This window comes from Falco naumanni, chromosome 10 (genome assembly GCF_017639655.2).
Source record: "Falco naumanni isolate bFalNau1 chromosome 10, bFalNau1.pat, whole genome shotgun sequence".
NCBI classification, from domain to species: domain Eukaryota; kingdom Metazoa; phylum Chordata; class Aves; order Falconiformes; family Falconidae; genus Falco; species Falco naumanni.
This window is the reverse complement of record NC_054063.1, coordinates 18,582,848-18,609,319: the sequence shown is the minus strand read 5'-3', so window position 1 is coordinate 18,609,319 and position 26,472 is coordinate 18,582,848. Positions and strand designations below refer to the sequence as shown.

Here is a 26,472-nt window from a genome sequence, read left to right as displayed (position 1 = left end):
GTGTTGAAATCCACATTTTGGATGATCGTGCATGGGATGCTGCCCATGAAAGCAGAAGCTGAGAAACCCTGGCTAATCCTGCTCTCTTGTCGAGCATACAGATAGACTGGGCATCAAGCAGTTGTGTTGCAGGGCATTGTGCTGGTGTACCTTGATGCTTTCCTTATCATGACCTGTTTGCACTTTAAAGGGTTGGCTTGGTGAGGGGATGTGAGATTCTGTAGTCGGCGACACAAATGTAGTAGGGAGGGAGGAGAGGAAGCGGTTTTAGTCCTGGGCCTCATGTGTGCCAGATCCCAGCAGGAGCACTCCTGCTCCCAGATGCAACAGGAGCTGTTTGCATTTGACCTTCACTGCAGTCAGTCTGGGTAGGAACCATCCCACCTAACTTCAGCTCTCTAGAAATTGCACCGGTCTGTCTGTGGGAAATGTTGTAGGCTGCCGACTGACTACAAAGGGAGCGTAGAATGCAACTCAGATGAAATCCATAAATTTTAGACGACTAGAGCCAAGTAAGCAGCGTTGATTCACCTCTCCTGAGGAAAAAAGATTTCCCTGAAATCCTAAGTCATGTCTCCACTGCCTACCTGGTTCATACCCAGATCTTACTATTCAGCCAGCTCCTTGATTCATGTAGTAGCATGCTCTTGGAAACTGTGTTTGAAGATCAAGTATCACTGTGAAACTGCGGTATACAAGTCACAAACCTAGATCTGCATCAGAACTAGGAGTTTTGCAGCAACGCCAAGCTTGTGGTGCAGGGTCCTAGAGATACACCCCGGAACGATAGGAGAAAAGTTCAGCCAGTTCAAAGATATGAATATTTTGGGATCAGGGTTGCTTTAAACTGAAATGAAACAGGAACCTAACAGGGAGACAATCTGCTTTTCCCATAGGTCTAGTTTCTGAGACTGACTTTTTTGTTAGTCATTTCCTGTACAAAGCCAAGAATAGATTATAGCCAGAACCCTGGTACTGCCAAACACAGTGAAACGGCTCCCTGTTCGCAGGAACCCTGGAGAACATGGCCTGCTTGGCTAACACGGACAGAAGTGGTTTGTGAAAGGACCTGAGAAAGACCTCATGCTGGATGCTGCACAGGCTCACCCAGGCAGGCTTTGGTCCAGTTTTCCAAGTGATAATTCCAGGAAACCTCATGAAGATCCCGTCACGGGGGTGGCAGCTGGCAAGTATGAGGCGATGTGAGGCTGCTCTGCGTCTGCTCCAGTGAAATTCTCCAGGCTGCGAGAGGAAAGAAGGTCAGACTTTTCTGGGTGGGATTTTTAGTTTAATCAGTGCCTCCCCTCACTGGTGTTGAACCTGTTGATCAATTTGCACCAAATCCGATTGTGGAATAGCAGTGTCTAGGATATTAAGATTAAATATTATGGAAAAAGGTGGTAGGGGAATGCTGAAATGAGTATCCCACTGAAGGAGCCTAGCAGCTTAGTAGTATCAGCTATAATATTAGACAACTGAGAATCCATATCAGATCCACCCCCAAAACCACTTCCTCTTTGACATCTTCAAGGACAATCCTTTCAGCTTATTATTTTCCTCCTCCACATCTGTCCTGTCCAAAGCCAGGGACGAGGCACCTCCCTAGTGTCTGTTCTACTTCTGTACATGTTCTTGTGCCAGGCATGTCATACCCACCTCCCCATGTCCTCCCTTCCATCTCTCCTGTCCCTCGTTTCTCTCTGTGCTCCTACACATGGAAGCTGGGGCATGGCTGCAAAGATCTGAAAAGCCGTGTGTGGGGGACAGCAGAGCTGCTAACATGTTTCTGTTTCATCTCATCCCTCCAGCTGTGTGACCGGGGAAGGAGAAGCAGCAGTGGTTTCGTGAAGAGCACGTTGTTCCCCGCCATGGAAAGAGCCAGCTCTGTGTGTTGGAGCCAGCCCGGTGGGACAGCATATAACAGGAGCTGGCACCACAGGCTGCTGAGGCATGAGGACAGTCACTACAACTGGACAGACTGTGAAGCTGGTCACTTGAGCAAAGTCCCTGTCACGCTGCTCATTTGCCTCTGCGGGCTGGTGGGGAACGGGGCTGTCCTCTGGCTCCTCGGTTTCCGCATCCTCAGGAACCCCATCACTGTCTACGTCCTCAACCTGGCTGTCGCCGACTTCACCTTCCTCCTCTCCATCACCATTGCCCTTGTGATATTTCACAGCCCAGAGAGCCTGTGTCACAGGCTGAGCTCACAGGACATTACAACTGTGTTGAACATCACCATCCTCTTCTCTTTCACTGCTAGCATTTACCTCCTGACCGCCTTCAGTGCCATGACGACTCTGTCTGTCCTCCGCCCAGCCTGCTGCTCCTGCCACCACCCCAAGCACTTGCCAGTGCTGGTGTGTGCCCTGCTCTGGGGTCTCTCCTTCCTGCTTGCCGTGACCCTCTACCTCTCTCCTGCGGTGCTCATTGTTTTTGCCCTGAGCTACCTCTTACCAGTGCTTACCCTGATTTTTTCTGGTCTAACCCTGCTTTCAAGGGTCTTGTGCTGTTCATGGCAGTATCCTCCAAGGAAGCTCTGTGTTGTGGTCCTGCTAGCTGTCTTCTTTCCCTTCTTTACCGCTGATTTTGTCTACTGGCTCTTGCTAAGACTGTTTGATTTTTCTATTTTTGTCTTTGACACCTCTCTCTCTCTCGCCTGTGTGAACAGCAGTATAAACCCTGTTATTTACTTCTTGGCTGGGAGCTGTGCAAAGAAGTTCACACTCTCTGTTAGGGTTGCTTTCCAGAGGGCTTTTGAAGATGTAACAGAGTCCCAAATCAGAGGTGAAACTCCCAGAGAAAACATAGTGGAAACAGCTGTTTAAACCTCTGGAAGCCCCTCCCTTAGAGAAGATGCTCTAGGGATGGAGACATCCCGTGAACCAGGGCAAGACAAGGAAGAGGCTTTGCTGTGGGTCTGGTTGCAGCTGAACAGAATTAGCTGCAGCACAACGAAACATGCTGGGTGGCACAGGAACTCCTGCCTGGGTTGGACACTGGACAGAGCGATGAAATACTCATCAAAACCTTTTGCTTTGAAACATGTTGTATTCAACAGCTCGGAGCTTCGCCTGTCCCAAAAGTGAGCTGGCTCTGCCCTGTGCACTATTAAAACAGCTGCAGAGACTCAGCTCCTGCCCGTGGATTTTTTGTGTGTCTGCTTAAGAGCAGAGTGCGGGTGGATGGGAAAGCTTGGCACAGCAGGGCAGAACAATTCCTGGGCAAACCCTTGCGTGTGCATCTTCAGCTTGTGAAGAGTATGTGGACACTTCACATTCAGCTTTGTTACCAAGCAAGCAGGCATGTGTTTGGGATGGCCCCTGGAAGGCTTTCCCTGAAATGCATTGCTTCAGCTGCAAACTGGGTTTGGTCTGTGCATCATGTGGCTTCTCTGCACGCAAGGGTTTTTGACTGGAACAGCCTCTCATGGTTCCTCCCACTTTTCTCCAGGCTGTCTGGATGGTTAGCTTGAGCAAATGCCATTTCGCAACCATGACCTGAGGTCTGTATTCGTTACTGGTGAGTCTGTTCATTACTTAGAAAAACAAGACGAGCAGGGTTAAAATGAAACAATCCAAAAAGCACAGCCTTGTCTGAAGACCCTGTAAAGACCGGATTTGCTGTGTGAAAGAGGATACAGGGAGAGGGAAGGAAAGAAGTGGACTTTTTAAGGAAAAGACCCCGTTGAAGCCATGAGGACTGAACCCCCATAGCCTGGCCCAGGCTCCCTGGTGAAAGGGGCAGTGGCAGTGCTTTCTCCACTTCTCTCTCCCCTCCGTGTCTGTCATCCCTTGCTATCAAGGAGGTGGAGGATACAGCAGCTCTCGTCAGCCTGGGAACTAAGCCGCCAACAAACCACTGCTTTTGAGCTGGTTTTGTTTCCTGGTGTGACTCCCCACCAGGCTGCACTAACTTCAGTATGAGCACCAGGGAAAGGTTGGGACAGTGCAGCTGGCAGGGAGGGGTGGAGGGAGGAAAGGCATCAGCAAAGCAGACCCAGGAACTACTGATGCTGTGGCCTCTGGGACCTGGGATAGCGACACAAATTTTTCTGCCCTTTGTCTTGTCCCTTAGCCCAGAGCGACATGTCACCTGACAGGCTGGAATGAAAATTAATCACTTGGTGCAGGTACAGAGCCATGATAACCAAACACATAAAACTCTCTGGTGGAAACAAGAAGCTCAGATAGGTGCTGGCCTGGGTGACACTGCAGACAAGGGAGACCCCAGGAAGCAGGAAAAGCACATGAGAGGATCGTGGTCCCTCTGCACCTGCCCTGAGCGATGCTCCGTGGATGATGGGAGCCCTTTCCTGGACAACAGAGTGTAACTCCTTTACTTTCCAAAGGACAGGAAAATGGGAAAGAGGGAGAAAAAAAACCCCTCTCAACTATGGAAGACTCCTGCCCTGTTCTGTAAAACAACTCTGTTAATAAATGTTTCTTCGATGTTTAATCTCATCATGGGTCTTCAAAGCATGACTCACCACCCATAGGTTATACTCTTGCTTCTCTTTCTAAAACGAGAGGCACATTAATTACTCTTGGATTTAAGGCAGTGGGAAAAGGACAGACAACTTCCCACTGTGTAAGAGGCAGGGAAGTGGGTGGGTGAATACAGGCAGCCCTGCCACCCGCAAATATGATGATCTTCCCTGTCAGGCTGTGTGCCTCCTCACTGTTTTTCTCAGCAGTCTCCCAGCTGGTGGGATGCTGCGAGGTCCCTTCCTTCACATCTTTCCCTCTGCCCTTCCACCTCTGCCTGCTTCAGCTGGCTTCAGCCCTCCATCCTACAGGGAGGTGCTCTCCTGGTGTGCTCAACTGTTCGTGAGGAAAGTTTTCAGCACATGTGGGCAGCTCCACTGCCATGGCTTGGCTCAGCTGGAGGCTTCTTACAGTGAGATACATCTCTGCTAACTGCAAGCATCCCAGAAACATGTTGTCTGCTGGCCATGTCCCTCCCAGAACGAATGAGGAGGTCTTTGCACTGCCAAATTACTCATCCCAGGCAGCTACCGTAGGATGATGCACCTCTGGACGTACCTGTCTTCCTCATAAACAAGACAGAGGCTTTAGAATGAGAGGAAATGAGCCATTTTGTGACAGAGTTGTCAGTCTTGCTCTTTTCAGCAGTGACAAGCTGTGTCAGTGAAGCCCAGCTGTTGTTTATTCAACAAATTTTGGGGTCAGAGTTACCATCTTGGAAACAAAACAAAGAAATCCGAATCTCATTTAGGACTAGTAACAAAATGACGCCTTAGGTAGGTAACTAGAAAAAGACCAGTGCAATCATGATTTTTTACAAAAGCTGTGCAGCAGAGCTGCTCAGCTCCTTCTGAAGATGGCCAGGTTCAGGGTGGAGGCAGTGACGGGCTTCTTCTTGATGCTGAAGCTTGGGAAGCAAACAATGGCCCCATTCCCTGACAGCCCACACAGGTAGATGAGCAGTGTGATGCTCCTGATTTCCATAAAATTAAGTGGCCCATGTATCTGGTTATGTTAATTTCCATATTTCAGGCTCTTTTTGGTCATGGACACAGAGGTGTGTTCAGTGGAGTTACTATGAAATCTTTGCTGTGAGCAAAGAGAGTAGAGGAATTAATGTCTCTTGGCTTACCAAGACTATCCGACCTGGTAATCCCCTGCCTTGCTTCACAGCCTGGCTTGGAGCTGTGTCTGGGGAGGGTTTGGTGAACTGTGCCAAAGTGGGTTCCCATCCCAGCCTCTGCAGCTGACATTTGCCCACTGTGCTTCTCTCTGGCATCGGAGAGGCGATCTTTGGCGTCAGACACCCAGCATTGCACTGTGTTATTTCATCTTCACCTTGAAATATTTCCTTTCCAAAATCAGTGCCTTTTCTGAAGACACAGCTCTTCCCATGTGCCCTTCTGAGTTTGGAGGACAGGGTATCATAGCCTTGGCTGAAGTAAGGCAAAAGAATCTGAAGCCTCCTTTGGGATGCTTCTGTCCCTGTGGACAAAACTTTTGTGGAGATTTTGAAGAGTGAAACATTCTTCAGCTCCTCCCATGTTTTTTTCTGTAGGCACTGATAGTAGCAGGGCTGGAGCAGATTCCCTGTCCCCTTGCAGGGATGATTATGGTGCTGTCTGGTTCCTGAGAGACCTCAGCAGGGAAGTGGCAACCTCTGGGATACGATGCCTTGTCAACCAGCCGTATTCTGTTGCAAAAAGCCATGTTTCCCTGGAGCACAGCTGGAAAGCAGCACCTTGCATGAACTTGGCATGAACACGAGTGCCAGGAACGTGCCACTTGTAAACCCCCGGCACGATCAAGCCTGTACCGTTCTTAGAACGATTTAACCCTGGAATTAAAGAGTGTGACAAATTCCCATTTTTCCCCCCAAATCCCCATAAAAGGCTGCTCTTGCTTCTTCCTCAGCTCTGCAGCCCGACACGATGTTGTTTTCTTTCTCCTTCCATCAGCTGCAAGCGCAAGGGCCGGCTCTGCTGACCGGCTCTTAAAAAAGATGAAGGATGCTCCGCGCGATCCTCACCCCTCTCCTGCCATCTAGAGGCATCAGACCCGCAGATATTTGTGAAATCACCACCAGCCCCGTGCTGGATGTGCCCCTGCAGCCCTCCGAGCCCGGGGTGTGGGTGAGCAGCAGAGCCTGGGGCTCCAGCTCCTGCTCGGGAGAGTCCACACAGCCCCGGAGAAGGCAGAGGGGTTCAGCTAGGCTGGGAAGGGGATTCTGGTGAGGGTGGGTTCCCAGCTAGTCCCTCTTCATGAGGGTACCCCACTCAGCTTCCAGGAGCAAGTTACTCTCCCAGGAGTCCTCACCCTCCACTCCTCAGCAGGGCAGCAGCAGAGGTGGTGGCATGGCCAGCTCTGCCACCGCGGTGTCTCCATGCCAAGGGAACCAGGGTGGGGAGGGGGCTGCCCTACCCTGTGGGTGAGCTGCACTGCTGCTTCCCACGGCAGCAACTGCCTCTGCTTCACTCAGCCTTTTACTCCAGCATGAGTGTGGTCATGCTGGTGAGGTACCCCTGTGATCCCCTTGGATTGCCCATTTTTGCAATCCCTTTTGCAGAGCACTGCCTCGCTTGGACAACAGAGATGGCCAGAGCTCCCCCAGGGCCCAATACATCAGACTTTCCCCAGGCAAGAGATACCCCAATCCCCACAAAACTCATCTGCTGAGCCAAAGGAGTAGAGTTTATTTGCTGGGGCCAGGGCAATGAGGATCATTGCAATGGGGAATACAGCCCATGCACAGTGACGGAGCCCCGCTGAGCATGCTGCGGTGGGGCTGTGCTACATGTCCCCATGCCTCCATCGTCCAGGCTGTCTGCAAGGTGCTGCATCTCCAGGCCTTACAGAGTGGTCTCCATCATAGTGTCCTCAGGCATGTGGCTCCCTTCCTCACTCATCGTTTTCACTTCAAACACGCGACGGAGGGCAACCTTTGCAGAGCCCTGGAAACGGCGCTGCCGGCAGCTCCCCACCAGGAAGTAAACGGCTGGATTGATGCTGCTGTTCAGTGATGCCAGCAGGTAAGAAATATGAAGGTAAAACAGGTTTGAATACAAAGGATCAAGGAAAATCACCACACTGAAAGGAAACCCGAAGATAAACAAGAAGATCACACTGAGCAGGACAGCAACATAGAGTTTCCCTGGGTGTTGTCTCTGTGAGCCACACTGGAGTTTGATGAACAGGGACAGGTTGGAAAGGAATGGGAATAAAGAGAAAATGAGAAAATTCACAATGCTTATACTTCGCAATAGTTGTGTACAGTTTATACTCAGAGACACATAACAACTAACGAAAACCAAAGAAACAAAAAGTCCAGCAAGAGCCCAGAGCACCCCACACATGATGCCTGACAAGTGCTTTGGGCGGCGGCACCGGTACCAGAGTGGGAACAAAACAGACAGGCACCTCTCTATGCTCATTGCTGTCAGGAGATACATGCTGGCAAAATACCAAAACAGAAACAGATCCATCAGGATATAATCAGTCAAATCATGGTGAAATGAGAAAATACAATAGACTGTTGTAACCAAGTGAAATATAAGTTTAACAACAAGGAGTAGGAGCAGAGAAAAGTCAGCAATGGCCAGGTTCAGGACATAGACAGTGAAAGGGCTCTTCTTCATGTGGAAGCCCAGGAACCACACAACAACCACATTCCCCATAAGTCCACACATGCAAATGCCAATACAGACACCTGAGATTATCAATAACCTGCTATCTCCTGGTGTGCACTGAGACTGATTAAATGCCTGAGATTCTTCATATCTAGAAGTCATGTAGCTCAGAGAGAGGTCTGTTGTGACGGTCTGCTCCATGGCAAATGACCCTGCTCCAGGTGAACGCCTTTTCCCTCTCCCTCTACCTCCTAGAGGACATGAGGAATCGCAAGAAGATGAGAGACATCAGCATTCCCACCACTCATCATCTTTCCCCACAACACCAGACCTCATGCCAGCCCCAGGCTGTGTCAGGAAAAACCCTGCCCCTGCCATACCCAGGCATGGTACGTACCCAGGAGGCATCTCCCCTTTTTCCCTTCCACAGCCTCCTACCTCCTGGTGCTCGTGGTAACAGTGCTGCTGGTGGAGCCCGAGCACACGGGGCCTCCAAGCTCACCAGGAGGAAGGGTCTGGTGATGGTTGCTGTGGCCACCTCACTCTGCTTGGGCCTCGTGCCTGAGGAGCAGACCTTTGCCCAGAGATCACGTCCCGTGGTCTGGAGACTCCCCTCACAATCTCATCACATTCAGCTTCCCCTCACATGTCACACAAACAGTGATCTTGTCAGCAGGAGCTGGCCACGTCACACCCTTCCTCTCCTGTGGTCCTCCTGCTTTGTCCCACCATGTGAGGGGCTTCTGGCTTTTGCTGTGTGTATCTGGCATACCAGCCCCTTCCTCCTGGTGAGCTTGGAGGCCCCGTGTGCTCGGGCTCCAGCAGCAGCACTGTTCCCAGGAGCACCAGGAGGTAGGAGGCTGTGGAAGGGAAAAGGGGGAGATGCCTCCTGGCCAGGAACAGAGCTGGAGGGATGGGAGCCTGTCCTGGGTATGGCAGGGGCAGGGTCTTTCCTGGCGCAGCCTGGGGCTGGCATGAGGTCTGGTGTTGTGGGGAAAGATGGTGAGCGGTGGGAATGCTGATTCCCCTTATTTCCTTGTGATTCCTCATGTCCCCTAGGAGGCAGAGAGAGAGGGAAAAGGCGTTTACCTGGAGCAGGGTCATTTGCCATGGAGGAGAAAGTCACAACAGACCTCTCTCTGAGCTACACGACTTCTAGATATGTGGACTACGGAGAAAGTATCGAATACGAATGCTCAAGACTACCTTACGGACTGCTGGTCTTTGCAGGTGTCTGTATGGGGATTTCTCTCTGCGGACTTGTGGGGAATGGGATAGTCATGTGGTTCCTGGGCTTCCACATGAAGCAGGGCCCTTTCATTGTCTACATCCTAAATCTAGCTGTTGCTGACTTCTCTTTGCATCTCCTCTTTTTTCTGCTCATGTTGGCAATTTTGAGCTTAACAGAAAACTGTTCTTATTTGTATAATTTTATTTCTTTGTACAGAGATTTTGTATTTGTAGTTGAATTTCTGTGCCAATTCTTTGACCTTAGTAGCCTGGGTCTCCTGACAGCAATCAGCGTGGAGCGGTGTATCTCAGTCTTCTTCCCAACCTGGTACCGCTACCACCACCCAGAGCACTTGTCAGGTGTTGTAAGTGGGGTGCTCTGGGCTATCACTGGATTTTTTGTTTTCTCAATGTATCTTAGCTTTAACTTTTCTGAAAGCTACGAGACAGTATTTGCAGGTATAGCCATGGCAATTTTCATGCTTTTGTCTTTAGCAATGCTGATTTTCAACCTGTCCGTGTTCATCAAACCACGATGTGGTTCACAGAGACGACATTCAGGGAAACTCTATGTCACTGTTCTGCTAGGTGTGATTGTCTTCTTTGCCTTTGGTATTCCTTTCAGTGCAGAGTTTTTCCTCTATCTTCCAAGTTCGCATGTATTATTTCCTGACGATACATCTTCTCTGCTGGCATTGCTAAACTGTAGCATCAATCCAGTCATTTACTTTCTGGTGGGGAGCTGCCGGCAGTGCTGGTTCCAAGGCTCCATGAAAGCTGCCTTTCGCCAGGTGTTTGAGGAGGAGACCCACATGCCTGAGGACACTATGGTGGAGACCACTATGTGAGGCACCGCTGGTGAGGAGACCTGGAGATGTGGAGCCTTGCAGGCAGCCTGGGGGATGGAGATCCCCATGCACTTGGTGCCTGCCTGCTGCAATGGGATCAATGCTGCAGCTCTTCTTCGCGGGGGGCATGTAGCACAGCCCCAGCGCAGCACTGCTCAGCAGGGCTCCGTCTCTGTGCATGACAAAGGATTTGCAGTTGGGTGAGTCACACAGGGGCTGGTCCTGCTCCCACTGGAATCACTGGGGAAAGTCTTATTCACCTGCCAGCACAGCTGTGAAATTTCAGGCTAACAGCTGGAATTAGCTGTTCTAAAATAAACTTGGCTTTTCTGTCCTCTTTCAGCACACACTGACTTGAAGCTTCTTCCTGTGTCTTAAATAAATTATTTATCTGATCCAGTCCCCATTTTCTGTCTTCATTTCCCCCTTTGTTTATTTTTATTATGATTTGCCTTATACTCAGTGCTGTCTTTGACAGCAATTCAAGTATTATTTTCGTTACCACACATTGTGCAATGAGTATTCCTGGCTTTTCTCAGATCCCTCCTTCTTATCAGGAACTTCCCATATGATGGGTGATGTTGCTGCTCTAATGCAAAGCACAGCTATGATGGAAACACATCCTAAGGAAGGGCTGATGTAACCAGATGTGTCTTAAGACGGAGAAAGTCATACTGCCGAATGTCCCCTGAGATCCATCAATTAAGAACAGAAAACAATAAAACCAAAACAATTAATTAGGTGCTAATATTCAGGACAGAAACAATCTATATAAAACAGGAGTATCTGTCAGCAAAACAGGATGATTTCTATACTTCTTATCTTCCAAAGTTTCTTTCCATTAGTCATTTCCTCTGCTCAGAGAAGATTAGAAGTCATGAGCATAGCTGAGTGCCCTAAAACTCGATTTGTGTTTAGAAGAAACTGGATTTCATGAGCTTATTCCTCCTTCAGTCTAAGGTGATGTACAGACAGCCTTTTTGTGAAAGGTCCCTCGAGATCCAGAGGGGACAGATTCCACCCAGGATGCTGCTGGGAAATACTAGACTTCCAAGCGACTGGTTGTAAATCAGAAAACAGTCACACAGAAGTTGCGGGGAAAATTCCCAGTGAAAAGCCACTAGGGTTGTGGAGTCAATGTGCCTTGACCTCCCGTCAGACTCCCCACAGTACCTGGTTCAGGCCCAGGCACTGACAGGAATGATTTTGGGGTTCTTTTATTAATACTAATAACATCTTCGCTTGTTGTTTTTATATATCTGGTTCCCACCCATTCCATTTCTGTGTAACCAGAAGCCCCCTTGGCCACGCTCTCACTCCCTGTTTTCCACACACACATTGGGATGCGGCAGCTCCAAGCTGGTACCTGGGTAAGGGCAGACATTGCCAGAAAATACAGACCTGAGTGTAGGAAGGTTCTTACTTCCTTTTGCTTCTTACAGGATGGGAGAGAAAGGGGACAAATGGGGAAACGCCAGTGAGGAAAGCTTTGTAATGAGACTTTTCCTCCGACAGAGGTTTGAGGTACAGGGATTTCTGGGCTCCCAGTTCCAGAGAGACAGGGAGCTACTGGGGAGGGGCCGGCGGAGGCTGTGGGGATGATGAGGGGATGGAGCATCTCCCTGATGAGGAAAGGCTGGAGAGCTGGGGCTGCTCAGCCCGGAGGAGAGAAGACCGAGGGGCTCTGATCAGTGCCTACAGACACCTTAAGGGCGAGTGCCAGCAGGACGGGGCCAGGCTCTTTTCAGCGGTGCCCAGCGACGGGCCAAGGGGCAACGGGCACCAACGGCAACACGGCAACTTCCATCTGCATGTGAGGAGGAACTTCTCTGCCTCGGGGGTGGCAGAGCCCTGGGCCAGGCTGCCCAGAGAGGCCGAGGGGTCTCCTTCTCTGGAGACATTGGAACCCGCCTGGACGCGGCTCTGTGCAGCCTGCTCTAGGGGAGCTGCTTCAGCAGGGGGGTGGGCTGGGTGACCCCCAGGGGTCCCTTCCAGCCCTGACCGTGCTGTGACTCTGTGATTGATGTATTATGGCAGACTGTCAGAACACAACAGTCCTCAATTCTCTTTAAAGTTGATGGAGAAATGCAACACCCCAGCTACAGAGCAGCACCCGTGCCCCCTTCCCTGCCCCCACTGTTCTCCTCACTGTTCCTCACTCTTTTCCCCTTCTCCTCTGCCTCTCTGGTGTTTTCTGCCCATTTTCAAACACGTTTCCACAGCAGCTCCACAGCCTCCCCTGAAGGGCTCAGCTGCAGCCCCTGCGGAGCCAGCTGGAACAGGCTGAACTGGCTGGAACCGGCCAGAGCCGGCTGTGCCCAGCACAGGGCGGCCCCTCAGCTCCCTCAGAGAAGACCCTGCAGCCCACACCACTAGCAGCTTGCCACTGACACCCAGCACACACACACACACACGTAAATCATTGTACTCGGCCGACTTTGGGTGTCCTCGCTCTGGTCCCCACCTGAGGGACATGCACGGCGCCTGCCACCTCCAGTGCCACCTCCAGTACCACTGCCACCGCCTGGAACCTCTGTCAGGAGAGGCTGGAGGAGGCCAGACACTGAATTCGAGAAATTCTGAGGTACCAATCTGGAAGGAAGGGCAGCCAGGGTCTTCAGCTGAATTTCACACATTGTAATTAATGTATTGTTGTTAATTCTTTCACTCCTCTGTTCTCCCCCTCTCTTCAACCCGCCCCCGCGCCCCCCCCCCCCCCCCCCCCCCCCCCCCCCCAGCCCCTTTACTTAGGGTCAGCCAGAACCCTGTGTGTTCCCTCCCTGTTCATGGCCAAGAACTCACTTAGGCTGTGTCTCTGCTCTTAGGTACCGGTGCCGTTTTAATGTTTGGGCTGCTTTCCATCCTCTCATTCCTTTTGGCTTTGTCATCTTTGACAGGTTGACATTTTCAGCTCCACCGCCACCACCACCACCTTGTTGGTGCTGGTTTGCACCTCTGCCCATCTGCTTCCTCTTGCTGGTTCGTGCAATCAGCTGCTTCTCCTCTTGCTTCAAAACTGTGAAATCAGCAGTGGTACAAAGTCACGTGCAACAGCAGTCACCCATCAGCCCTGAGGGGAACTGGCATTTTGGCATCAACAATTCCTCTCTTTGGTCCAGTGTTGAGTCCACCCACCCAAGTCCATGCTGTCTAATATTGTGTGGAGCAATATGTTTTGACAATGAAGATACATGTAAGTCTGTCTTCACATCAGATTTTCTGATTTGTTCATTTTTGCTCCAGATTTTTCTCCCTCTTCCCCTCATTAGGATCTAAAGCATACACAGAGCTGTATCAGCTAAGAGAGATCTACATTCTTATCACTACCTTCCTGCCTGATGTTCTCCTCAGGGCATATATCAAGCCCATTAGATGTTTAGCTGATCACCACATTGCATGCAGAGGTTTTCTTTCTGCAAAGAGCAGCATCGTTTTTTTAAATCTACTACCCTGTAAGGAATAACCCAAGAGGTTGAAGGGGTTTGTTGTGCTATGGAGAGCCTCTGAAGAGTAAAACAAAGGTTGAAGGTAGGAGACAGCTCCTGCAGAGTCGGTGGAGGAGTCACCTCATTGAGTAGTGTCATCAGGTTGAGCTCAGAGAAACTGGTCTCAGAATATATTTAACCTAAAGTTTGCTAAGTTTAGTTAGTTTAATATAACAAAAAATCACCTCTCACTACCATGACTGCTTCACTTCTGTCCTTAGCTCATCTCCTTGACAAAGGTATGTTTTCTGTTTGGATGCCCTAAAATTTTCTGCCTTGTTTTCTAAACCTTCCAAATTCCTGTCCGGTTCACTGCCAGGGGAGATGTAGCTGCACTTTTATTAAAATGAGTAAAAAAGCAGAATAATAGTATCTGTACTTTGAAGTTTGGGGTAATTTTGACATCTTAAATAGTATTGGCATTTTAGTTCTAGTCTCAGATGACATCTGTTCTCTTAAGGAAAAAGCAAGGAGAACGGCTTATTAAGGATTAAGTTTGACATGGCAGATGCCATGTAGAGTGTCCAAGAGCCTGTGCAACAGCCTTGGCCCAGCTCTTTCCTTGGCTTAATTCCTTGAATTAACTCTACTCGAATTTCTGTGACCAGTCAGCTTTACTGCAGGGATGTGTCACACTATTTGAGAGGAGCACCCTGAGTTGCCTGAGCTGTGTGTGAAGAACCAAGAAAAGGCCCCTTTGTTGCTATGCGAGTGAGTTTTGAAGGTGCATGAAAGGCGTAAAAATGAGGATAAGTGCCATAAAGGTACATTCAGAAAGAGAATGTCCTTGGCCAGCACTAATCCTGCCTGTGCTCTCCAACACCTTGTGCTTCCCCTGTGATTCCACAAAAGATATTCTAGATTTCTTTTGGCCAGGGCTTCACAGGACACCTACAGGGATTTGAAGCAGATGTTAGGAGAGAGGGTCTGAAAAGTCTAGTCTGCACCTGCAGCCAGGTAACACCTTTTGCTGCTAAACCTTATGGAGACTTCTCTACTGCACAGGACTGTACAGTGTGTGCCTTCCTCAGCTGTTTCTGAAGCTCTTCTGCACCACCATCTCCTCCAGAAACTCATCCCTTCATTCATTTTTTTCCCTCCACAAAAATCTATGTCATGCCTCTGTGTCACTCCTTTTCTTTAAGAGAAGGGTTTTAGTTTGTGGCCAGGGTGGTTTTGGCAAGCTCCTTCTGATGAGCCCCTAGGGACAGTATCCAGGCAGACATCTGGAGAGGAGAACATCCGGAGGGGAGCACAGCTCCCACATAGCTCTCCTGGTCTCCAACACACTGTGGGCATGCCTGCTTCCATGTTTCTTTTTGAACAATTGATTTCAATATCTTTTTTTTAAAAAAGAATAAAAGTTGAGGGGTGGAGGGAGATCACTTTTATGCTTTATTGCCAAAAATAATTTGTTTTGAAAATGTTTTTGAGAAGGAATTTTTGACACTATGTGAGCAATGCAATGGCTTTAAAAGTGAGAAAGCTGATGTAAAAGGAACTAAAATGTCAGCTTTAGATTGACAGCTGAGAGCAAAAATTTTATTAAACTTGGCACCAAAGAGAGTTACAGTAAGCAAAGTAAGCTAGCCACAAAGACAGTTCTCACGCTTTACTGTGGAGGAGCCCAAATAAATGGAAGTGCATTTATATTTTGGCTTAACAAAAGGGGCCAGCAATGTGGCTTGGTATAGACCAAAAATAGACCTATATATTCACTTTTTCCTCCACCCCCGGGATCTAGGGCCCAAAGGAATCTTTATGTTCTTCCTCTCTTTTTCCTTCTTTCTCCATCCAAAAAGGTGATTGGGCAAAAAAACGGAGACATTTAAGAGGCCATAGCTATTGTGTCATGGGTTTCCTGTTTGTCATCTGAATCTTCAAAGGCCCTCTGGAATGCCAGCTTGAGGGTGAACTTGATCCTCCGATCCCTGTAGCTCCCCACAAGGAAGTAAATGACAGGGTTGAGAGTGCTGTTCACACAGGACAGCACAAAGCCGATCTCTGGGGAGTAGAGGAATTTGTAGCCCAAGAAGTCAAAGAGGATGAGGATGCTCAGAGGCACAGCAAAAATGAGGAAGAAGAGGATGGTGAGCATGATGATGGTGAAGAGCCTGCCCGTTCGGAAGTGCTGGGAGCTGCACTTGACTTTGAGGAAGAGGGTGAGGCTGAAGAGCAGCATGAGGGGTGTGCAGAAGAGGAAGTCCAGGGATCCGATGGCGATGAGCAGGAGCTGGCAGGTCCTGGCAGAGCGGCGAACGGTGCACAGAATGTACCCGAGTGTGTTCAGCAGCAGGGAGAGAGCCCAGAGCAGGCCGGAGATGATGGCAGACAAGTGTTTTGGGCGGTGGCTTCGGCACCAGATGGGACAAAGGACAGACAGGCACCTCTCAATGCTGATGGTGGTCAGGAGATACAAGCCGGTCCCATACATGAAAAGATCCAGGAAGAGGAATATCCCAAACTGCACCCCAACGTTGAACTGCATCAGGTACTGAACCGTCTCAATGGCGATGCAGAGGAGATAGCCAAAGTCGGCGGCGGCCAGGTTCAGGATGTAGACAGTGAAGTGGTTTCTCCGGATGCGGAAGCCAAGGTACCATAGGACCACGCCATTTCCCACCATGCCGCAGGCAGCGCTGATGAGGCAGAAGCTCTCCATGAACTTGAGGACCGTGTATGATGGCTGTCCCACAGTCACACTCTGATTAGTCCCATGAGCCTGGCTTGTGTTGCTTTGGGGAAAGGGTGTTATAAGCTCCTCAGCCATGATGAAACACCCCAAAGTAAATACGTTCCTTTCTGTCTCTCTTGTTTCTTGTTTTCCTTGTTTCTCTTGGGATCAGAGAAGATCCAGAGGGCATTTAGTGACTGACATATTGCTTTTATTCTTACAGCTTTATGGCTTGGGATAGATAGCTCTCAAGGGGCGTGCATGGTTACTATCTGTGCAGGTAACAGCTAGCAAGATGCAAAATGTTGAGGATGGGCAAAATCATGCAGGAATTTGGAGAGGCTGACATCGCCTAGGTTTGGCATCCATGCAGAAGAAGAAGGAATGAGACCGTTCAACAGAGTAAAGAAAAAGAAGCAGAAGAAAACATTGCTACTTGCAGGCACAGCAGAGGGAGATAGGGAGGGTATGACTACCTAGTGACTCTGTGTGTGTGTGGCTGTGAGAGAGGGCCAGAAAACATCACACCATAGGCAAAGAACACTGTAAAATATGCGGATGGTGAGGCATTTCTGAATCCGGTCCTCAAATGCTTACCTTCTGCCCTGTGCAGCTGGGTTGAGCTCTCAGGGAAACTGGGGTCTGGCATCCACTCTAGAGTGTTTTTTTCTTGGTTTCTAATTTATCCCATTGGATCTTCTGGGAGACACTTTCTGTGGAAAAGACGGGGAATTGTTTCAGACTGCAGATTCAGTTTGTGTCTTCTTCTGTGATGTAATGAAGTAGATACTGTCAGGAAAGAGTGTTTTCGCTGTGCAGATGGGAAGGATGGGATGAAATCAGCAGCAGATGAGAATGGTTTGGGGTTTTTATGTTGTGAGGCAATTTCACATTTCTGCTCCACTTCTCTGGTTGCTCCTACAGTAGGTGGGGAGAAAATTACCTGCCAGGGATTCCATTGCCAGCAATGCTCTGGGATATTGCTTGCATCTGTGAAAGGCTCTTTGTGCGTTTGTGCTGGGGCCAAATGCTTTTATGCTAGGGATGTATAAATGAGCGGTTAGTAGAGATTGTGGGAAGTGCTCAGAGGAATGGTATTCTATTTTGTTTTGTCTTTCTTGGAAAATCAGACTTGGGTTAGATTGGACTAGTCTGAGGGACAGTATCCTTTTTCCCAATGTTCTCTTCAAAATTCACTTCCTGTGCAACGCCTTATCCCAAATCCTGCCAAGACCCCAAGAAAAATGGCTTGTCCAACATACTTTGGGTGAGAGAGATGGATTAAAGAATAAGGCCTTCATCCCCTGAGTGCTAGACATCAGCAATTCTTTCTGGACATGAACAGCCCTCACTTTCCGCCCTGGAACGCTTCTGAGCCTTTCTTTCACAGTATGTGTAAAAAGGTGCCTATTTCTTTCTCCTGCTGGTAAGTGGAGCCTCTCTAAACTGCACAGGGCTCTTACAGCTCCTTGATGACTCATTGCTCACCTCTGACCCTGGAGAGATAAAGTATTTCAAAAGCCTGAGCTGAAAGGGACTTTAGAAGAGTAGTAAACAGCAATTTCTTCATAGCAATTAACAGAAATACTGAAGACAGGAAAGAAAGTTGCTGTGTGCCACTTATAAAATGCAGAGGAAAAAAGCAGTTTTAATAATGTGGCTGTGCAAGTTTTGAAAAGGGCAGGTGTTGGCTCCAGGGGGACAAATGTCCCTCAGTCTTCAGGTGTCACGCTGTGAAGAAGCAAGGATCTTTTTCTGCCTCTGCAGTCAGGAGTTGCCTTTGAGCAGAGCTGATCCAAATTTTATGATGCGATTACCTGACTTTGTCACCTCTCTTAGTTCAAATTAAACAGAGTTTAAGATTGGAGCGAAGTCCTTTATCTACAGCTTCTTGCCTATGGACACTTGCTTTGATGTGCTGTCTTTTTCTGGCCAGGGTAGGAATGGGTGACTCTTTCCAACAGTTAAGCTTTTAAGCACACAATCTGTAGGGCCTGAAGCATTTCTATAATGTATCTTGGATCTTACCAGCAAGGTCTGACAAAGCTGTTTGCACTGTTCTAGCTCCTCTACTCTTCTTTGTGCCTGATCCCAAGTTGCTCTCTGGATTGTAAGACACCACTTGGCTATGAACTGGTGCAATACCTAACCAGTGCAAAGAACAGGTGTCTAGAGGTGCTTGCCCCTTTTTCTACACCCAGTTAGTTGATCCAGACACTCCCAAAGAGGATGTAGCTTTCTCTTACTAGCTGCTGCCTCTTCCTTCTTGTGGCATGAAGCCACATCTGCATGAAGGGTGTAAAAGAAGAAATTTGGCAGCTGATGCTGGGGAATGCTGCAAAGGGAAGGCTGCTCCTTTGAGGTGTGTTTGAGGTAGGCTGGGGTGAGGGAGGCAAGTGGTCTTGTTGTAGAAGCTCTTGGAATGGAGAATGGGGTAGGTGCTTGAAGGGGAGGGTAGGGGTAATTACTGGGAGACAGAGGCTTGGGAAAGGGAACTAAATCAGATCCTTCACTCCCCTGCATGTGGTGAAAACTGGACTGTTCTGAAGCATCTACATGCCCATATGCATCCTTTCCTCCAGGCTTTAACCGCATTGCAGAAATACCAACAGTAATGTGTGTGCCTTCTGCTGAAATCAATGTGAAAATAAAGATTATTTCAGACTCTGGTGTTGAGGGACTCCTCAGAGGAGTGGAGTTAGGTTTCCTGCCCTCAGGGAACAGGTGACGCCATTCCTCACAGGCATCACGTGCCGATGGCATGTGGACCACGTTTAGGAGCACACCCAACACCTATGGCCTGGGCTGCCTGTCTCCTTTCTGTCCCCAGGGAAGCAGAAATGTGGGCTTTTTTCAGGGTGTTGATGGTCCCTGAGGAATGTACCCTTCTCGTGCCCGACTGATGATCTTCTGGGTGCCCTGGCATCCTTCCAGAGAGATTACGAGCAATTCAGAGGACAAACGTAGTTCAGGTGCTGAGAGCATTCTCCCTGGCAGGCTGGGCTGACTATCTTGGTGTTAGTTTAGGCTGGAAAAGCCTGCAAATGATCCCCATCTCCTTGTGGTTCCTACCACTGACTTCTTTTGGACCACAGGAGATACACTGCAAATATCTTGCAATGCCATTCCTGAGAATGCTTGTCTTTTACCATGGATGATTGAGGTTGTGGACAATAGTGGTTTGTATGCAGGCATCACCTTTTAAATGTCCAGAGTTGGATGTGAAATGTTCACATTAATGTGACGTGTAAAACGTGTTCACATTCAGTGCCACCTGTCTTCATGATGGGTACGTTTAAGGACAAACTGTCAGGATGGAAAGGTTTTTTTCAGTTTATACTCTGTATGTTTTTATCAGTTGATGGCTGTTTCTAAGCATAATAATTCTTTTAAATACAAATTTTTTTCTTCTTAAAAAAAGGCTTTTGGTATTTTTAATAATAATGGAAATGTTTTGGTTCTTCCAACAATAAAATCATTACAGATTTTTAAAGGAAAACATTTTAAACATGTTTTCTGATAAATGGGTGCTCTCTTCCCCTCAGCAGTAGAAATTAGAAGAAAAAAAATTTACTAAAAATAACTGATGACATAGACCTAATCTGAATCAACTATATGTACATTACAGAACAATAGCATTAAAAATTAAGGAAGAGTAGAAATGGAACTCAGATTTCAGCTTTCAGGAACTATAAACAGGAAGCAAAGAGCAACTACAGACATTAGGGTGAACCACTATTGTTTTGCTTTTAGGTGCTTTTCAAAATTAGTAAAAAGACAAATAAACAGAAAAAAAAGATAATAAACAATAGATTAATGCAGCTTCCCTTTAGGAAAATATTTGCAGGTGAAAGCATGAAGGGGAAATTTGCAAGGTTTCTCAAAGAAAATTAGACCTGTGTTGCCTTTTTCTGTCAATTCAGGTTGAAAGAGCAAATGTCAGTACAACACTTCAAATAATCACATCTCGCATCTCAAGGGATAGGGTCTAGAGAAAAATTTGTTGCAAATTGTGGTATTTATTTATCTTCCTTCTGTTTCCTATTTTTTCCCTATCCTTGATTTTAATTCTATTGGTAGAAGAGATGTTAGAAACCATAGGTTCTTATCTGTCCTTCTTAAAGAAAGAAATAAAAATCCAATGCATGTTGTAGCTAGATGCAGTTAATTTGTCCTGGGCTGGAAGAAGCTAAAATAATATGCAACTCCAGCCCTGTATTTCTTTGAAACATGAGAAAAGGGGGCTTGTAACTCGCATAAAGTTGTAAGGCAAGTTGGTGGGGTTGGAGACCTGTTCTACTACATCACAATTCTATGGCATGGAAACCTCCCCAGTTAATAGAAGAAAGGAACTTCTAGGGCATGAATTATTGCACTATTTGAAATGGTCATATTAGGAAGCAAAGAATTGTGCAGCCTGTGAGCCGCAAAAGGTTGTGTGTGTTGCTGAGATACAGGTACTTAAAACTGAGAGAGAGAGAGATACACTCTCCTTCCAGGAATTTTGCGGTTGATTTCAACAGGAGGAGGATTGGTTCCCATCTTCAGAGATCTGAGTAAAAAGTGACTGAGAATTTATGAATTTGATATTAGTGTGCTCTGAAAGGCAGAGATTTATTGAGTGAACTGCAAATTCTGAGTGGGATTTCTTTGATTAAATACAGACACCAAGACATTTCACCTTACCAAACTGAAATCATTTAATGGCCACTGAAAAAAAATAGGCACTTTCAATGTAGTCCTAATACAGGTCAGATGAATTCTGTGGTCCAAGCACCTGTGTGTTTCATCAACCACAGAGACAATATAAAATAACTAGCTAAAGGGTAGAGATCTACAATGAAGATACTGAAGGTTAGGTGAGGTAAACCTGCCCAATACCTCAGAGTTCTTAAATTCTGTAAATTATTGGCCTTCAGCTTCAGACCAGTGTTACTGTGTTAGGCACAGCGATGTTTTAGGAGGACATAGTCATTGTGTCACGGGTTTCCTGTTCGTCTTTGTCATCTGAATCTTCAAAGGCCCTCTGGAATGCCAGCTTGAGGGTGAACTTGATCCTCCGATCCCTGTAGCTCCCCACAAGGAAGTAAATGACAGGGTTGAGAGTGCTGTTCACACAGGACAGCACAAAGCCGATCTCTGGGGAGTAGAGGAATTTGTAGCCCAAGAAGTCAAAGAGGATGAGGATGCTCAGAGGCACAGCAAAAATGAGGAAGAAGAGGATGGTGAGCATGATGATGGTGAAGAGCCTGCCCGTTCGGAAGTGCTGGGAGCTGCACTTGACTTTGAGGAAGAGGGTGAGGCTGAAGAGCAGCATGAGGGGTGTGCAGAAGAGGAAGTCCAGGGATCCGATGGCGATGAGCAGGAGCTGGCAGGTCCTGGCAGAGCGGCGAACGGTGCACAGAATGTACCCGAGTGTGTTCAGCAGCAGGGAGAGAGCCCAGAGCAGGCCGGAGATGATGGCGGACAAGTGCTTTGGGCGGTGGCTTCGGCACCAGATGGGACAAAGGACAGACAGGCACCTCTCAATGCTGATGGTGGTCAGGAGATACAAGCCGGTCCCATACATGAAAAGATCCAGGAAGAGGAATATCCCAAACTGCACCCCAACGTTGAACTGCATCAGGTACTGAACCGTCTCAATGGCGATGCAGAGGAGATAGCCAAAGTCGGCGGCGGCCAGGTTCAGGATGTAGACAGTGAAGTGGTTTCTCCGGATGCAGAAGCCAAGGTACCATAGGACCATGCCGTTTCCCACCATGCCGCAGGCAGCGCTGATGAGGCAGAAGCTCTCCATGAACTTGAGGACCGTGTATGATGGCTGTCCCACAGTCACACTCTGATTAGTCCCATGAGCCTGGCTGGCTGCAGTTGGAAGGAAGATTGATGGAGCTGAAGTACTCATTATGAGTGATTTGAGACAGACCTGTAAGCAGGGAGGAGAGAGATGGTAACTACAGTGTGACTTTCCCTCATGGTGACCTGGTGATGTATTTGGAATTCCAGTACTTGGTAGCCAAAGCTTGATTTAGAGAGGTATTGCCATGTCTGATCCTGGAGCACAGACCTTTGAGGCCTTGTATCTAATGCAAAACTCTATACGACATGTAGGAAAAGTTAGATCGCAGTTTATTTCGCCCTTTAAAAATTCATTTATTGAGGGTCCTTTTTGCAGTCAGTATTGGTAAACAAATACCTTAAAAAAGCAATTATAGCTTAGATCAGGGGTCCTCAAACTTTTTAAATAGGGGGCCGGTGCGCAGATGAAGTGGCAGGCAGTCATCTGCGGCTGCTTGTTTTCCCCCCGCCAAGCCCCGGCGGGGGTGGGGCAGGGGGCTTCTGTAAATACCAGGGGCCGGACTGAGGACCCTGGGGGCCATATCCGGCCCGTGGGCAGTAGTTTGAGGACCCCTGGCTTAGATTAATGTCTGAAAAGTACCCCTTTTCTGAATACAAAGAGAACCCAGTATTAACAACTCTGCAATAACTGTCTTTGCTTCATATAGCTAGGATTAGGTGAAAGGAATCTTGCCAAAAGTGTGTGAAAGTGCTGGGCAATCAGCATAGAAGTTATTCAGCATGAAAGCTGATCGAGTTTTGTCCTGTGCATATGCCCAGAAAACATGGTAGAGAGTACTCAAAATAGCTGGTAGTTTTTTATGTTGATGTAGTTTAGTGTGGTTGGCTTGTTCTATTGAGCCCTATGTACAGACAATAAACAACTGAGCTTGACACAGTCAGCCCTTCAGTAACTTCATTCTCAGAGAGAAACTGGAAGAACCATATCTGGGACAAAACGTCTGATCCTCACAGGACACTGGAATTATGACTCAAATAATTATTTCACCCCATTCCCTGAGGCAGTTCACTCTGCTTCTTCTGCCTGTGATACTGAGATCTGGATGACAAATCTTAAGGGGGGGGGGGGGGGGGGGAGTAAAAAAATAGATTTCACACCTTTATTTTTGTCTGACGAGGTCAAACAGCATGACTCTTTTCCCCTCTCCCCACCAGTTATTAATTGTGACATGGGAAGGTAGAGGAGTGTCATGAAAGACAGCAGGAGATAGTTAAAGGAGAGGAACAAGTGAAAATGGGGAGAGCTGGGGAGATATGAATGATTGAATGATCTAACCAGCATGAATAGTCTGTTCTCTCTTTGTAAAATGCTGCAGCATACACAAAGGCAGACTTCTATAAACATGCAAAATATGACAGATTGAATCATTACTGTTTCATCTCAGCACCCTGGGCACACTGTGTTCAGTGCTGCTTGGATAGAGGCAAGATAAATGCACGATGCAGGTGATATCCCTGGCCAGCTGATGGCCTGGAGCGATGGAGACAATCTGGCCACATTACGCCAGCAGTGCTTGGTTGGGAATTCAGCTGCGACCGTTACACCTATCTTTTGCCATTAAAAATGCAAACATCTCCTCTAACATTGCCTTTAGAGCTGCTGGTTGAATTACGGGAAGGTTATGAGCACCTCCAATGGTAATGTATTTTATTCTAAAATACGTGTCTTAGGTAGGTGTGCAGTCACCTGCCTGCCTTTGCTGACGGCAGATACATTGCAGAGTGCCAGCTTCAGCAAGAGGATTAGTATGTGGACAGCTTAAGTTAGCTGAGGCGAATTCCACCCTTAATTTCACCAGGGCATGCAGGATGTGAAACCCTTATGGCTGACTGAAACCAGGGAACTTCTGACACTGCACCATACTCTTTTTTAGGAAGCTGGATGATTTCACGCTCAGGTGTTACGGGACCTCGAATGCTTCTAACATTAAGACCCTAGTGGTCCTCTAAAGAAAGAATTTTAGTACATACTAAAAGGGACTGTGGAAAACAAATACCATCATCTTCTTCAGAATGTACAGAATCCCTGTTGTAGCACAGTTTCACAACAGGAGCATTCTTAAGTTCAAACTCACCTTCCCCTTCTGTAGCTGGAGAGAGCAGTATACTGCCTGACCAACACCACTAGCAAGGCTACCTCTTCCCTGAACATCTGTTGCAAGCAAATTGAAAAGATACAGCCTTATGACTTTGTCCACTTCCTCACTACTTGCTTTTGGGGTGGCAGCAAATTATCAGACATTGATTCACAGCAAAAAGTAGCTGGAGCAGCTTCTAATTCTATGAACCAAGCATGCTGTGAGGAGGAGGGAAGACGCAGTGGTTAAATGGTTTCCCAGCCTTTAGAAGACCCGATGCTACACTATCTCTGCTACAAGTTACCTGTGTAACCTGAAGCAAATTTCCAATTGATTTGAAGAGGGCATGAACATTTAAGTGTCACTTAAGCTCTGTCTAAGTCTACTTCGGCCTCCTGACCCGGTGCCCATTTTAGGAAAGGGGCTACTCTATCTCCCTGCTGCAGTCATCTCCAGAAGGCAACTGACTCTCCAGAAGTACATCTCTCTCCACTGGGCATTCACACAATGACAGATTAGCTTTCTAACTTCAGCTTGTCAAGCCTATTTCCTAATGTTAAATGACATGGCCCTGTGTCACTGATCATATATGCATAAAGGCTGTCAGGTACAGATATGGCTGTAATGGATGCCCTGTGGATAAATGACAAAACATCAATAATTTTGCCTTCCACTGTAATGGAAGTGAAGAAATCCTTCTCTGACTTCTGTAGACCATGGAAAAGAATACTGAAAAAGTCATTCACAGTTCCCATATATTTTACTGTTGCTTTAGGTTGCTTTCTTGTTATCTCCAAGACACATTCAAGACAGGAGTCTACTTCCTTAATGAAACTAATTATTGAAAGCAGCATCAAACAGCAGCAGACTGAGTCTAGGTGGTCTTTTTCTCTCTTGAGATTAAACATCCTTCCTGTGGTCTGCCTGCTGAGTAGCATGTAGTTCTTGTGGCAGATGTCAATCTGAACAGCCTTGACACCACAAAGACATATTAGGCTATGGACAGAAAGTCATGCTGTTTTATTTTCTTGGCTAATTTTAAGCGATCCTCTAAGGTCAAAACTGCTAATGCTATGTCTCTGAATAATGACATATTACAGAGGTGTATTTAGAGCAATTCAATAGCCTTGTTCATGGAAAAGGGTGTCCATAATGAAGCTCTTCTTATCTTGAAAATGATTGAGACAATTTCTTACCTACAGTGAATTTCTAACCAGCAGAAGAAAATGTTTGATCTCTTTTCCTGCATTTTCTTTTCTCCTCCCTTCCCTTCACCATGTCTCCAAGAGCATGACAGAAAGCATTAGACAGAGTGCAATAGCAAAGTTACCACTCAAGAATTTCTCACCTTTTTGTGGGTTCCTTGGTATTTCAGTGATTGATTTGCAGCAGCCGCCTGGTATGGATCCGCCGGGTAAAAATGTCACCCGTATTCTGTGACATATGGTCCAGATAAAACTCTTGTGTCATACTGTAGTGCTGGGCTAGTTAGACACTGTTTTAAAAGCCACGGTCATTTCAACGTGACATCTGACAGCCAGCCAATCACTCTTTTGGGGAAATATCTAGTTTATTGTGTGTGGTCACTTAGATTTGAACCACTTCCCCCTTCCCTCTTTGTACGGAACCTGTCACTGTCACGGCTATGGAAATGTGTTTTTTTACTACTTCTCCCTTCTTCAGCCAGTCTCACATTGGAAAGCAAACAAGGACAGTTTGTACAAAATTACTCCTTGCCTCTTGCACTGATGCTTTGTTTCCTGCTTGTGTCCCTGAGATGCTCTAGTTTCACAGTCCTTGAAGGGGATGTCTTACCGCTACTCTGGGACACATAGATTGAGAAATTGTCTGTCCTCTTCTATAACGCCTGCTGACGATTTCACAACCTCCCTCAGCACAAATTTTCATCCCCCAAGGACCTATTGTCCCTGCCAAACACACACATTACCACAGAGTGTCCTCTTCTGACCCACAGCTGCTCTGGACACAAGTTGCCGTGCTATTGCTCCACACAATCTTTCCTGGACGAGGATCCACCCAAACTCCATAGCCTTACCACAGCTCAGCAGCTCCAACTGCACAAACTGCTTGCGCTGCTTTCATTACACAATGCCCACTTCTGATGTCAGGAGCTCTTTCAATGCAACTTCACACCCCACAGTATTACCTGCCACTTCATACTGTCTTT

The 26,472-nt window shown here is 47.6% G+C and overlaps 4 protein-coding genes across 6 annotated transcripts; 2 read left to right on the top strand and 2 right to left on the bottom strand.

Annotated features, from left to right (window-relative positions):
- Positions 1 to 948: 948 nt before the first annotated feature.
- On the top strand, positions 949 to 4,460 carry LOC121094454 (mas-related G-protein coupled receptor member X4-like). The gene is made up of 2 exons (XM_040607988.1): positions 949 to 1,259; positions 1,809 to 4,460. The coding sequence occupies exon 2, from the start codon at positions 1,869 to 1,871 to the stop codon at positions 2,823 to 2,825; it is 957 nt and encodes a 318-aa protein (XP_040463922.1). The 5' UTR covers positions 949 to 1,259; positions 1,809 to 1,868; the 3' UTR covers positions 2,826 to 4,460.
- Positions 4,461 to 7,288: 2,828 nt separating this feature from the next.
- Positions 7,289 to 8,346, bottom strand: LOC121094453 (proto-oncogene Mas-like). Its single transcript, XM_040607987.1, has one exon. It carries the CDS (start codon positions 8,309 to 8,311, stop codon positions 7,334 to 7,336), a length of 978 nt encoding a protein of 325 aa, XP_040463921.1. The 5' UTR covers positions 8,312 to 8,346; the 3' UTR covers positions 7,289 to 7,333.
- A 243-nt stretch (positions 8,347 to 8,589) lies between these two features.
- LOC121094451 (mas-related G-protein coupled receptor member D-like) lies at positions 8,590 to 10,553 on the top strand. Of its 2 annotated transcripts, XM_040607983.1 has the most exons (2): positions 8,590 to 8,962; positions 9,170 to 10,553. In XM_040607983.1, the coding sequence occupies exons 1-2, from the start codon at positions 8,632 to 8,634 to the stop codon at positions 10,186 to 10,188; spliced, it is 1,350 nt and encodes a 449-aa protein (XP_040463917.1). In that variant the 5' UTR covers positions 8,590 to 8,631; the 3' UTR covers positions 10,189 to 10,553. The 2 variants fall into 2 exon arrangements, with proteins under 2 accessions (XP_040463917.1, XP_040463918.1); XM_040607984.1 differs by lacking the exon at positions 8,590 to 8,962 and having other exon boundaries at positions 9,162 to 10,553.
- Positions 10,554 to 15,193: 4,640 nt separating this feature from the next.
- Positions 15,194 to 26,266, bottom strand: LOC121094455 (proto-oncogene Mas-like). Of its 2 annotated transcripts, XM_040607990.1 has the most exons (3): positions 25,633 to 26,266; positions 22,205 to 22,273; positions 15,194 to 16,395 (listed from the first exon to the last, which is right to left on the bottom strand). In XM_040607990.1, exons 2-3 carry the CDS (start codon positions 22,250 to 22,252, stop codon positions 15,502 to 15,504), a joined length of 942 nt encoding a protein of 313 aa, XP_040463924.1. In that variant the 5' UTR covers positions 22,253 to 22,273; positions 25,633 to 26,266; the 3' UTR covers positions 15,194 to 15,501. The 2 variants fall into 2 exon arrangements, with proteins under 2 accessions (XP_040463924.1, XP_040463923.1); XM_040607989.1 differs by lacking the exon at positions 15,194 to 16,395 and having other exon boundaries at positions 21,023 to 22,273; positions 25,633 to 25,934.
- Between the last annotated feature and the right edge of the window lie 206 nt (positions 26,267 to 26,472).

What these genes read in the sequence shown, in the direction of transcription:
- LOC121094454 (XM_040607988.1), top strand. Translation starts at nt 1,869, where the DNA reads ATGGAAAGAGCCAGCTCTGTGTGTTGGAGCCAGCCCGGTGGGACAGCA.
- LOC121094453 (XM_040607987.1), bottom strand. Translation starts at nt 8,311, where the DNA reads ATGGAGCAGACCGTCACAACAGACCTCTCTCTGAGCTACATGACTTCT.
- LOC121094451 (XM_040607983.1), top strand. Translation starts at nt 8,632, where the DNA reads ATGGTTGCTGTGGCCACCTCACTCTGCTTGGGCCTCGTGCCTGAGGAG. An exon ending in GTTCCCAGGAGCACCAGGAG is followed by an intron (nt 8,963 to 9,169) that starts GTAGGAGGCTGT and finishes CATGTCCCCTAG; the next exon opens with GAGGCAGAGAGAGAGGGAAA.
- LOC121094455 (XM_040607989.1), bottom strand. Translation starts at nt 22,252, where the DNA reads ATGAGTACTTCAGCTCCATCAATCTTCCTTCCAACTGCAGCCAGCCAG.